Here is a 12,626-nt window from a genome sequence, read left to right as displayed (position 1 = left end):
TATATATATATATATATATATATATATATATATATATATATATATATATATATATATATATATATCAAACTACTCCTTTAAAAAATTACTTTGAATTCTTGTAGAATACTGGTAAGGTTCAAGTAAATATAAAAGGGGATATTTTTAGAAGTAATACATAACTTTTACATAAAATGAATTAGGTAACCTGTCACAAAATAATACTAGGTACTGACTCTATATGAAACGGTTTTTAAAAATTCTCATTCATATTTGAACACCCCTTTCTGAATATTCTGCCTGCTCGATAAAAAGAAAAGACAAAGCAAGTTGCAGACAACAAAATTGCGTCAAGAAAATAATCAAGACCGAAAAATATTGTAACAATCATAGTATTTGATTTCAAGTAATATGAGTGTTACAATCTCTATGATTCCTCTGATTCTACTTTTCAAATATAAATTCAAGGGCAATTGATCTTGAATTTGAATTTGATCGCGAACGCTTTGATTGTTGCCACAAATTTTATCACGAACAAGTAGCCTTGATCTTGAACGCCTTGTATTTGATTTGACTTCGATCTTGATCTTGAATACTTGAAATTTGTGTTGAAGTGCTTGAATGCTGGAACACTTGCAGTTTCCGAGAATTGTGACCTTTGATCCACGAGCTCCCTTATGTCTTCTTGTTATAACTTCTGGTGGTCTTTTCTGAAAAAATCACAACTCTTGTCACTCTTCAATTTGTTAGGGTGCATTTGTAGACATTGAAATTTTAGCGGATCAACCTAAATCGTATATTCAAGATACTACAAGACGATCTTAAAACTTTAGGAGTCTCTATTAAGGTTGCATGGAGGCTACTCTACCAAAATCCTAACTTGGAGGCTACTCTACCCTAACCCTAGGTCACTCCTATAAAAAGTGTTACATATTCTCTTAAGAAAGCATCTCGAAAATGGAGTTCATCTCAACAATTCCATAAACTCCCGGAATATGCACAAAGAGATCAAATATACGATCATGTCAAAATATGTCTTGCTCAAAATTTTAGCAACATTCAAGATCCAAATGGAGTGCTGCTACATGCTTCTTGATCATCAAATACACATCAAGAAGATGCATATCATCCTACGTTCGATAGATACGCCGCTAAGGCCCTCGAATTACGGATAATAAATCAGAGGGAAGAAGCAAATGATAAATAGAGTTGTAACCCGCAATTGATTAGTAAAAATATTTTTCTCCTATTTTGTGATTGCAACTTATTTTTCATATCTTGAAAATTTGTTGCAAACAAATTGGCACGCCCAGTGGGACCAATTCTGCCCTTCATCTCTTCCTCCTGCAAATCGAAAACTACAAGTTCCAAAGTTATCTGTTGCAATAATCGAGTATTTCAAGTCTCGTCTTCAAGTTTCGGCAAGACTGCACCCAACAAACCTTGAAGTAGGGGCAATTTATAGACATCGAAATTTTAACGGATCAGCCTAAATCCTAAATTCAAGATACTACAAGACGACTCTTGAAATTTTAGGAGTCTATTAGGGTTGCTTGGAGGCTACTCTACCAAAACCCTAACTTGGAGGCTATTCTACCCTAATCCTAGGTCAATCCTATAAAAAGCGTTACATATTCTCTTAAGAAAGCATCTCGAAAATGGTGATCATCTCAGCAATTTCATGAACTCCTGGAATATGTACAAAGAGATCAAATATATGATCATGTCAAATATGTCTTGCTCAGCGTTTTACCAACATTCAAGATCCAAATGGAGTGCTGCTACATGCTTCTTGATCATCAAATACATCAAGAAGATGCATATCATCCTACGTTCGATAGATACACCGCTAAGGCCCTCGAATTACGGATAATAAATCAGAGGAAAGAAGCAAGTGATAAATAGAGTTGTAACCCGCAATTGATTAGTTAAAGAAAAAAAAGGAAAGAAAAGAACAAAAAAAGAGATACAACAAAATGGGAAGAGGATTCGAGACTTTGATAAATGATAGGGAAGGGGATTTCAGGATTTGATCCCTCAATAGAACCTAGGGAGGAATGCATAAATAGGTTCACATAAATTCATCAGTTCAACTTCCTCAAAGGGGTAAACCCCTGAACCATTGATGGTTGCCAAAGCCATAACAAATACCTTTTGAATCTATTTAGATTTAGAAACATGAACAAACCCAACTTGAGTTACAAAGTTGCTTATTAGTGTTTTTTATATAAAATATTTTATTTATTTCCTTTAGTAATAACAAAACCACAAAAACTATCCTTTTCTATTTATTGTTTTTCCTATCCCCTTTTTCTTGGTCTCACTTGGAATGACGATGAATAATTTGTTGTATGCGACACAAATGGAATCCATTTCCGATCTCAGCTCTCATGTTGCGACTTGTTTCCGATAATAACAAACAAGTATTAATAACTAGACCATTTCTACCTCGAAAGCAACGTAAATATAGTGACACATATATGATTTGTATTTAGTATCATAATTCGATTCGTAAGCATGTCTGATGCAGTTCATTATTTTTACATTTTAACTCATTTGTGTCGACATAAGGTATAAAAGGGCAGCCTGGTGCATAATAGTAGGCACATGAAAGTTATTCCATGGTTATGTGATGAAGGATCTTAAGCAAGAAATATTTTCCTTCCAACTAATTACTGTACTATATCAAAGTACGGTTTACAGAAGGGCAGATCGGGTAGGGTGGGCATAATACCGACCGAACCGAAAAAACCGGCCTAACTGCCAATTTCGGTTTATTCCGTATAGTTTATTCTAAAATTTGGTGTTCGGTTCGGTGATTGGTTTTGGAGTTGCAGTTCGGAAAAATCGATGTTTTGAGCTGCACATATGGGTTTGCTCATCTTTAGTCATGAGCTAAGCCCTTAGCCTACCTCTGTCCTAAGCTAAGCCCACCTCCTCTTTAGCCCAATTTGCATTACCCGATAAGTCAAGAGAAATTTTCATAAAGCACTATCTTTTAGTATTAATTAGCCATCTATAGATACCATTTGCTATATTACGGATTATAGATACCTTTTATGTGGTTATAAGATGTATTTGATGTATTTAAGTTATTGTATTCATGATTACAGTAGCAAAAATAGGCGTGAATCAGGGAAGTCCAGCTAATAAGTTGTTGTATTCGAGTGTATTCGACTGTATTCATGGAGTAAAACATGGAATTACAGCTGGACAGATTATTGTATTCGACTGTATTCACGTCGTAAAATAAGGGATTACACTGTTTTTAAAACGGAAAGTAAATCAATGAACATAATAGACTCCTAATATAACTCAACAAACTCAATTATAACACACAAAATTTGTATTTTCAGTTATAAAAAAGATTCTCAACCGAAAAATATCCCAAAAACATAGCAATCTTCAGAGAAATTATATAATACATCTGAATACATAAATTATATTAATTAAAAAAAATATATGAATACATTCATGGCATATAGCGAGATAGTGAATACAATGAAATACATAAAATACAGCGGGATACATTGAAATACAATGAGAAAAAAGACAGTGAATATAATGAAATACATGGAATACAACGAGATACATTGAATTACAATGAAAAAAAAGACAATGAATACAATGAAATACATGAAAATACAGCGTGTTACGTTGAAAATACATTGAAATATATTAACAGAAAATCAAGTTGCTCAGCCCCAAAATCCGTCGTCTTTGTTCAAGAACAAACCCTAATTTCCGGCAATTAGCAATATACTCATTGTACACAACAGTCGCAGCCACACGACTGAAGCGGTGGCTACGCTTCATGTGTTCGAGAAATAAGCTCTCAAATCCGAATAGCCACCGACGATATGATTTAGGTTTCGACCGAAAATTTCCATTTGACGCTGATGAGATTCACTCATACAGTGGCACTTGAATCCGTTTTCGTCTCGACATTGCTTCTGACACATTGGCAGTACCATCATAGCTTCCATAAGCCCTTAGCTTTGATTCAATTGGCAATTGCCTTTGGGGTTAAAGAAATCGTATCAAACTAAAATCTATATCAATGGTTAGTGTTTCAGAAACAAACTAAAATCTGTATCAAAATTAGAGAAACAAAATAATGATATCAAAACCTAAGAATTAAACTTACCCTAAGCACTTGTATCGGCTCTAAAACAGTGATTTTAGAGAGAAAAGAAATGGAAAGTGATAATGGCGGAGACCTAGAAAATTTGGGTGGGAGAAGAGGTATGAATCGTGGGTTTGTGGGAGAAGAGAATAAAGTGTATGCAAAAAGAGAGAGAGAGAGAGAGAGAACGTGGTTAGAGCAGATATACGGTGATTATGTGAGAGAGAAGACTAAAAAGGAGAGAGAAAAATATTATTTAGCATATATGGTGCCTTAAATGTAGGATGTAACTATAATTAGATATTTTGCTATAAAGGATAAAAGGTATCTATAAGATGTAATATTTTAAAATAGTATTTATTTAAAATAAATAGGGTACTAAGGTTTTCTATGGGGTGTAAAATTTCCATAAGTCAATACCCATCCATAAATCTAAAGCCCAAAATGGCAAAAACCATAATCCGTCTCCATATCAGATTTACAATTAGGGTTCGTGTTCCATTAGTTCCATTCCTCCTTTCATATTTTCCTCTTTAGTTCGATTTTACTGCTGTTACACAATTTCTCTTACTTTTAGTTGATGGTGCAGCAGGTGCATAATGTGATGCACTTCTGTTACTTTTTGGAAATTCTATATTTTATAGATAATTCAATTTGTAATGTGCTCTTGGATGGAAAAAGCATAACTATTGCAATTCTTCTTTTTTCTTTGGCGGGAGAAAGCATAATTCTTGTGCCATATTCTTTCTTTATTTAATACATCGGATTTCTTCAAGCGAATATGATTCAAAAACCAAAGTGTGAAGGCAAATGAACCAAGTTATTTAGTAGTTCTAAAGTGTATGCCACTATTATTTTACTTGAAGATTACAAGTTAATACCCATATGGAAGGTTTCTTTCGTAGCGTCAATTTTGAAATTCAAACGATAGCTGACAGCAACTACGAAATGAGACACAAAACCGACCAAACAAAACCGAAAACCAACCGAACCGAAGTTTCAAATACCGAATCAACTGAATTTATATTGGTTCGGTCATCGGTACACCAAATCAATAACCGAAAACCGAACAAACCGAACCGAATTTCTTGAAAACCGCACAGCACCGACCGATGCCCACCCCTAGCGTTCGGGTTGGATATGGGAGGTTGAAAACGGGTAATTGCAAAACGAATAAAATAACCGACCCGACCCATGTTTAATACGGATAGAAAACGATATAGCTGGCGGAGATATTTTTATTATTCATGATTTCTTAAATATGATCACTTTTAAGAGAATCTATAGTCTCCCAAAATTGTGGAACACCCAAATTTGAATATTTGAAAATGTAAAAGTTAAACTCATTGATTATTCATTTTTTTAGTGGATAATATAGATTTTATCCATATTTGATCCATTTTTGAAACAGTTCATTATCCAACCCACTTTTTAGTAGATAATATAGGTGGATACCTGTTTTAATTACTCATTTTTCCGCCACTATATCAAAGTATGACAATGCAAAAGTACGGAAGAAAGGAAAGAACTACGAAAAACTATTACAAAAACACAAGGAGAAGAGGAAGATATATAGAAATTCATACACCTTAGTTAATTAACCTCCTTAACTTCATGTTTGGTTGGAAGAAGAATATCATTGACCACCTTCTCAATGTTCACATAAGATGAACCTGAATGTTCTGCAGCAGCAATTTCAGCCAATTTCTTCCATTCCATTGCCTTTTCCTTCATTTTCTTGCCTTTGTCACCAACCATCAATTCTCTCACAAGGCTTTCGACTTCATCCCTCTTCACATTATTATCAATCTCCATTCCAACATCCCATTTAGTGACAGAAAACCAACAATTTGTCTGTTGTTCAGCGAAAAATGGCCAGCATATCATGGGCACCCCACTGCTTATACTTTCGAGGGTAGAATTCCATCCACTATGAGTCAAGAATCCTCCAATTGCTGAATGGCTAAGTACTTCTTCTTGTGGGCACCAACTAGCAAGCATTCCTCTGTTCTTCGTTTCTTCCACGAATTCGGGTGGAAGAATTGCTGTATCACCTGAAACAATATCAGGTCTTATGATCCATAAAAAGGTTTGCCGGCTGTTTGCAAGTCCCCAAGCAAATTCAATAAGTTGATTAGGAGTCATAACAGTAATGCTTCCAAAGTTGACATAAACAACAGAATTTGGTTCTTTAGAATCAAGCCATTGTATACACTCTGGTTCCTCTTTCCAAAGACTAGATCCGAGACCTTTCAATTTCTCATCATCAACGTGTTTCACTAGCAAATGCAAAGGTCCTATAGAGTAGACTGGAGGAAGAAGATTTCGGAGTGATTCAAGGACTTCACTCTCTAGTGTCTCAAACGTGTTGAGGATAATTGCAGAAGCCTTTCTTGCTCTCTCTGTTTCTTGGAACACAAATTTGATCATAAATTCATCTGGATTTGTAGTTCTCAAGAAACTTGGAAGATCTCTTAAACGTACATCTTTCATAGCCGTTATCCAATCTAAAGTTGTCTCTAGGTACCCATTTGTCAAGTCACTCGCATCTACAATTTCTCCAAATGAGAATAAGTTAATCAAATAAATTACATGTACATATAAAATGGGAATGATGAGCTCAATACATCAAGAATACTAATAAAGCCTTAAAGCAAGACAACAGTGAATTCAGGATCTAGAGTCAGCAGATTCATAATAAATGTAATCTTGTGATATTTATACTTTTTTTTTAATTTTTTTTTTTTTTTTGTACATGCTCTTCAAGCAAAAAAGAATAGGTCCAGTTGAACCGATTGAACTACTCTAGTCCGAAAAGAAGTGTATTTGTACCTTTCAGTGGAGCATATCCTTTTTCAAAAACCTTGTAGTAATGCAAGTAACCTAAGAAACCACAAGCACTAATTGTCCAGAGCTGAACATCAGGGACACCCAATTCTTGTGCAGCAGCTAGGGTGAAGCTCATGCTACCATCAGAAACGATGCACGAGACGGGTGGCACGTTGGATGTGTTAGTATCATTTAGCTTGGCAAGAAGATCGGTAAAGGGACCTAAGCAAGTAGTGGTTGTAGATTCACACAAAGAAGGTATGTCTTGTGTCGCATCGGAATCACATGGTGGAAGTCCATCAGGAATGGTCTCAAAACGGAAAGAAGATATGCCCTTGAGGGAATCAGGGCCATGAGTCTTAAGAAGACGTCTATGGTTAAATTCAGTATTGACAAAAGTGATGTGAAAGCCTTTGTGATGAAGGATTTTAGCTAGCTTTAACATGGGGTTAATATGGCCTTGGGCAGGGTACGGTATGCAAACTGCATGAGGTTTTTTTAATTCAGCAATGATGGAACCCATTCTTTCTCTAGATCTCTCGAGCGGAAATGAAAGATTAATTTGTACTATGATTTTTGGCAAGAAGTAGTGAAGAAAATGCCCATATATTTATAGATGGAAAAAGGAAGTCAAAAAAAGTCAAGAAAGTGGCAAAAAGAATCAAGTCTGGTAAGGGTAATATGGTTGGTCAAGAAATTGAGAAAAAGGTTATAAGATATACGAGTTCATAAATCGTGTGTATCTCGATCAAGGAAATATGGTCGTTTTACAGTGTCAACGAGTTATTTGTTATTGCATGAATAATGAATACTAATATTGATGACCGCTAAATCTATTACTTAAAAAAAAAGTGATTTTTACGCAAATAGACGGCGACATTTATTGTTTACTTTTTTTTAGGCATATACATAGATTATATATAATTATACATATATAATACATAAATTATGCATATATTATATCGTAACCGGCTATTTTTAATTTAAGTGGTTGGTGAGCGACTATTTAAGTTAAGTCTTCTAAAAACAAAAAGGAATTTTTACACCCTATAGAAAAGCTTAGTACCCTATTTATTTTAAAATATTACATCCTATAGATACCTTTTATACTTTATAGCAAAATATCTAATTATAGTTACATCCTACATTTAAGGCACCATATATGCTAAATAATATTTTTCTCTCTCCTTTTTAGTCTTTTCTCTCACATAATCACCGTAAATCTTACCAACCACGTTCTCTCTCTCTCTCTTTTTGCATACATTTTACTCTCTTCTCCCACAAACCCACAATTCAGACTTCTTCTCCCACACAAATTCCCTAGGTTTCCCCCACTATCACTCCCCAGTTATTTTCTCTCTAAAATCATGGTTTTATTCCTGATACAATTTCTTGGGGTAAGTATTAAGCTTCTTAGATTTTGATACAATTATTTAGTTTTTCCGATTTTGATACAGATTTTTCTTTGCTTCTTAAACAATAACCATTGTTATTGTTTACTCATCAGAAAGTGCGCTTTCGATTTTCTCTCCAATGTCGGATTCAATGTCACACAAGATGGTAACAAGATGGGCCCTCTTTCTGGTTGGAAATAGCTCAAGCGGAGTCGGAATTTGCAGATGTATCAGCAACTACAGCTTCAGAGAGAAGAACTAAATTTCTCAATAACAAATCAAAAGAAGTCCCAGTTGAGAAATCTTCAAAACAAACAAAAAGTCCAGTGGCGAAAAAGAGGAAAAAAACTTTGAATGATTCTTCATGTGTCAAGGTTAAGGAAGTTGATGCAAAAACAACATCGGATACACGGCACGAAAAAGTAATTGTTATTGTATCAATATTCATCCAAAGTTGCTGATGTGCTTTAGCGGTACATTGATGTGTTCATAATTATTCATGTGATTTTATATGTATGATGATTTATTCATATGTATTTAGTTGTATTCATAAGCATTAAAACAATCCAGAACTCATTTGCACATTTACAATATCATTAACTGAGTTGTGCTTACTTGAATATTATATGTTGTATTTAAATGTATTTAGATGTATTCTAATTTACATCTACTGTATTTCCGTACTTATTAAAGTTTCCCTTGCTTGTTATATGCATATATTCACTGTTTTGTACTAAATGGTATTAATATGTATTTCAATATTTAACTGTATCTTGTTATATTTATATGTATTCATAACACTTAATGAGTTTATATATTGATGATGAATATGAAACCTTTTTAAAATTCTTGTTTGTATGCAGGAAATTAAACTATTTGTGAAACACCCGCCAAGATTATCACCGCATCTTTGTTCATATACAAACAGAATTCAAGTATCCAATCTCAAAGAAAAGCTTACTCCAGAACAATATAAACTATTAAGTTCTACTTTCAGGGATTGTGGGGTGCATGTCGCGGCATACGCAGAGTTTCTTAGCATAGTTGGGCTGGTTCCACAAGTAAAATTTGATGCCAATTTACTCCGTCAAAGATATGGTGCACTCCTTTGGGACTATGCTATGCGGAAGATAGACGCTGATGCCGTAAGAGAGAGCGAAGCACCTTCAAAGATTCTTAGGCACATCACCGATTCTGATACATCGGTGAAGATAATGTTAGAGTAGTCTTAGGTGAATGTAGTTTTCGATGGGAGTTTTTGTGAATACTGTTTTTCATGGACAGTGTGTTGGTAAAGATGGTGTTAGTTTAGCAAAAAAAATTTAATTTAGTGATCGTATCAACAATGTTTATATATTATCATTTCAAGTATCCAATCGATGTATTGTCTGTTTTTGTGCTTCTGAATTAATCTGTCCTTCAACCTCTTGGGTTTTGGTATGTTTATATCAGTTTGTATTAGTATGTATGCAACATGTTGTATTGATATGTATTCAACTTATTGTATCAGTCAGTATTCAGCATGATATATTTATCTATATTCATTAAGTTGTATTTATATGTATTCACCAGGTTATGTTCACATATTTTCAGCAGGTGCTTTTAGACATTCATATTTATATGATATATTGCATTGATATGTATTCAGCTGTATTTGGATATGGCTTTTATATATAACTGATTGTAATAACAGATTATCATAATTTGTATTCAAGTGTATTTGAATACATGTATTTAACATTCATAAATCATATTAACTCTCTCATATACTATATGTATTCCAAAAAGAATCATCAGTTCAATGTATTCAATGATTGTATTCATCTATATTCATATATAATGAAGATACAATGGTCGTATTTTAATTATGTATTCAGATTTAATACACCAACTAAGTATATCCAAAATATATTCGAAATGACACCGGAATCTATAACAAATTGTTTTTCACTAATACAAGTCAGATTGTGAACTAATTTCAACGTGGAGCATTTCTACAAGTACGCTTATTATGTCCTTCTTGCCCACATATGCTACACGAATGTTGATTTTTCTTCTGCAGCAATTCAATGAAGGGCTTATCACGCTTCTTCTTTGGTCTTCCAGGAGGTCTTTTCCATTTGGGTGGTAATACAACTTCATCTGCTACATGTGCTGGTATATTCCATTCTTTCCGGTCCGACAAAGGATACACGGGCACCTCATATGTCATTACAACAGACTTTGGTTTGTAATAATCATAGCAATAATCTTCTGGCAATAGAAACTTGCTCTTCAGGACAGCCCAAGCGTGTGGGCACGGTAATTCGTCGACTTGGAACCGCCCACAACTGCATTTTTTCTCTAAAAGGCATACTGTGTAATGTCTTCCTTCATCGTTCACCGTATGCAAATATTCAGTCGATGGCACTACCTACATTTAAAAAAATAAATCATACATATATATAAGAATAGACGTATTAAATATGATTTTCATATATAGTATTATAATTTTATTTAGTTCGAAGAATCATAATATATTTTGTATTAAAATACAACTATAGTAGATACAACTATATTTGTACATACAGAATTCAAAGACATACATGTATATACATGTAAATACATTGAATATATTAGAATACATACTACATGAATGCTGGCAGAATATTAGAGTAGTCTTGACTGAATATAGGATACAACTTCCATTGCTACCTTGAAATATATACAGTTAAATACCTTGTACCATGGATACATATAGGAAACAGATACATAAATAAAAGGCAACTTACAATCATTCGTGTAAACATTGCCTCATTCAAGGTAAGCATCTCCTGGTATTTTTTCCCAAGCGTTGTGTATGTCTGAAGAGCTTCTTGAACGTATGCCATATGCAAAATCGAATTTGAACGTATTTCTGTATACAATTGTATCAATCTCAATTTTTCTTGGTTGGAAATTGATTTCTACGAACTGTAACAAAAGAACATGGAAAGAAAGAAGGGAGATTTGAAAATCGACAGAATCCTCTGTTTTTGGATACTTTCGGATGGAAAATCGTTGATGGAGGGGGAAATACAGATTATGGGTGCTATAATTGTGTTAGTTGAGTTATATTAGGAGACTATTTGCTAGATTGATTTTCTTTCCGTTTTTAATCAGTTGAAAGGTCCCTTTTTTAAGGGATATACGTTACTGTATTCAATGATTCAACTCTTGAATACAGTTGAATACAACATCGTATTAACAGGTTTTCCATGATTCACGCCGCTTTTTTCTAAAGTATTCAAGAATACAGTAACCTAAATACATCAAATACATCTTAAAACATCTAAAAACGTATCTACAGGCTGTAATATAGCAAATGGTATCTATAGAGAGCTAATTACCACTAAAAGATATCTATTTATGAAAATTTCTCAAAAAAAAAAAAAATTAAACTTCAAGAAGCTGGATGGTGATGTGCACCGATTATAGCGAACTCTAACCACGAGATCGTATGAGCTGTTATGTGTGATTGTGTGTGTGAAATAGCATTATTCCATGTGAATTGTCAGACAAAATGGTAGGTCTTGACTCTTGAATGTATAGGCAGCGAATCCAGTGGCCATACTATTAATGAAGATGTACTTAGAATCGTTAGGCACCGCACAAGAGTCGCTCATGGTCATGTAGTTGCGAAGAAAACGCAGGGGATAAAAGTCGCTGATAATCCATTGCTTTTTACTAGGGGTGTCAATAGATATTTAAAAATCGACTAAATCGATCGAACAGTATCGCATCGAATCGATTTTTAGGTTTCTTTTAATAAATCCTAGGTTTTTATATAAATCTATATTCGTACCGATAATTAGAGTAGTTTTTTTTTATTTATTAAAATAAATCAAAAAAATACCGAAATACCGAATAAATTTACATAGAAAAAATATATTTATATATTAAAGTTTAAAAGTAATAAAGCATTAAATTTTTATTTGGGCCTTGGAATTATGAAAACGGTTACAAGCCAACAAGTAATTAAACTCAAAATCCTAATTCCCAAACTTATTATACAACTTTTATTGAACCTAAATTATTTCCTGCATATTCACTAGCAAGACACAACGTATTCTAGCGATTATGAGTAGTAAACTTGTTTCCTTTCGTATGATTTACATTTATATTTTTAGATATTTAATCTTCTATAGACTTTATTCTTGAGTCCCAACTTGCTTAATATCTTTCCACTCGTGTGATTTATATTTCATTTATCTTTGCTTAATTTCTTTTGCGTTGCTGTAGAATAGTTGATAAATCAATACTCTAGCCATCTTTCATGT

General features: G+C 33.7%; 2 protein-coding genes across 2 annotated transcripts; both read right to left on the bottom strand.

The window, feature by feature from the left end:
* Positions 1 to 5,436: 5,436 nt before the first annotated feature.
* On the bottom strand, positions 5,437 to 7,518 carry LOC109207254 (7-deoxyloganetin glucosyltransferase-like). The gene is made up of 2 exons (XM_019370143.1): positions 6,938 to 7,518; positions 5,437 to 6,654 (listed from the first exon to the last, which is right to left on the bottom strand). Exons 1-2 carry the CDS (start codon positions 7,455 to 7,457, stop codon positions 5,699 to 5,701), a joined length of 1,476 nt encoding a protein of 491 aa, XP_019225688.1. The 5' UTR covers positions 7,458 to 7,518; the 3' UTR covers positions 5,437 to 5,698.
* A 2,788-nt stretch (positions 7,519 to 10,306) lies between these two features.
* LOC109207252 lies at positions 10,307 to 11,198 on the bottom strand. Its single transcript, XM_019370141.1, has 2 exons — positions 11,100 to 11,198; positions 10,307 to 10,741 (listed from the first exon to the last, which is right to left on the bottom strand). The coding sequence occupies exons 1-2, from the start codon at positions 11,196 to 11,198 to the stop codon at positions 10,307 to 10,309; spliced, it is 534 nt and encodes a 177-aa protein (XP_019225686.1).
* Positions 11,199 to 12,626: the final 1,428 nt, after the last annotated feature.

Source organism: Nicotiana attenuata, unplaced genomic scaffold, assembly GCF_001879085.1.
Source record: "Nicotiana attenuata strain UT unplaced genomic scaffold, NIATTr2, whole genome shotgun sequence".
In the NCBI taxonomy this organism is placed as follows: Eukaryota; Viridiplantae; Streptophyta; class Magnoliopsida; order Solanales; family Solanaceae; genus Nicotiana; species Nicotiana attenuata.
The sequence above is the reverse complement of the archived record's forward strand: the minus strand, read 5'-3'. Positions and strand labels throughout refer to the sequence as shown.

Bases quoted from the DNA above. Each gene is read 5' to 3' on its own strand.
- LOC109207252 (XM_019370141.1), bottom strand. From the start codon at position 11,198: ATGGCATACGTTCAAGAAGCTCTTCAGACATACACAACGCTTGGGAAA. The intron at 10,742-11,099 runs GTAAGTTGCCTT...TTTTAAATGTAG, and splicing joins CAATGTTTACACGAATGATT to GTAGTGCCATCGACTGAATA.
- LOC109207254 (XM_019370143.1), bottom strand. From the start codon at position 7,457: ATGGGTTCCATCATTGCTGAATTAAAAAAACCTCATGCAGTTTGCATA. The intron at 6,655-6,937 runs GTACAAATACAC...GAGAAATTGTAG, and splicing joins AGGATATGCTCCACTGAAAG to ATGCGAGTGACTTGACAAAT.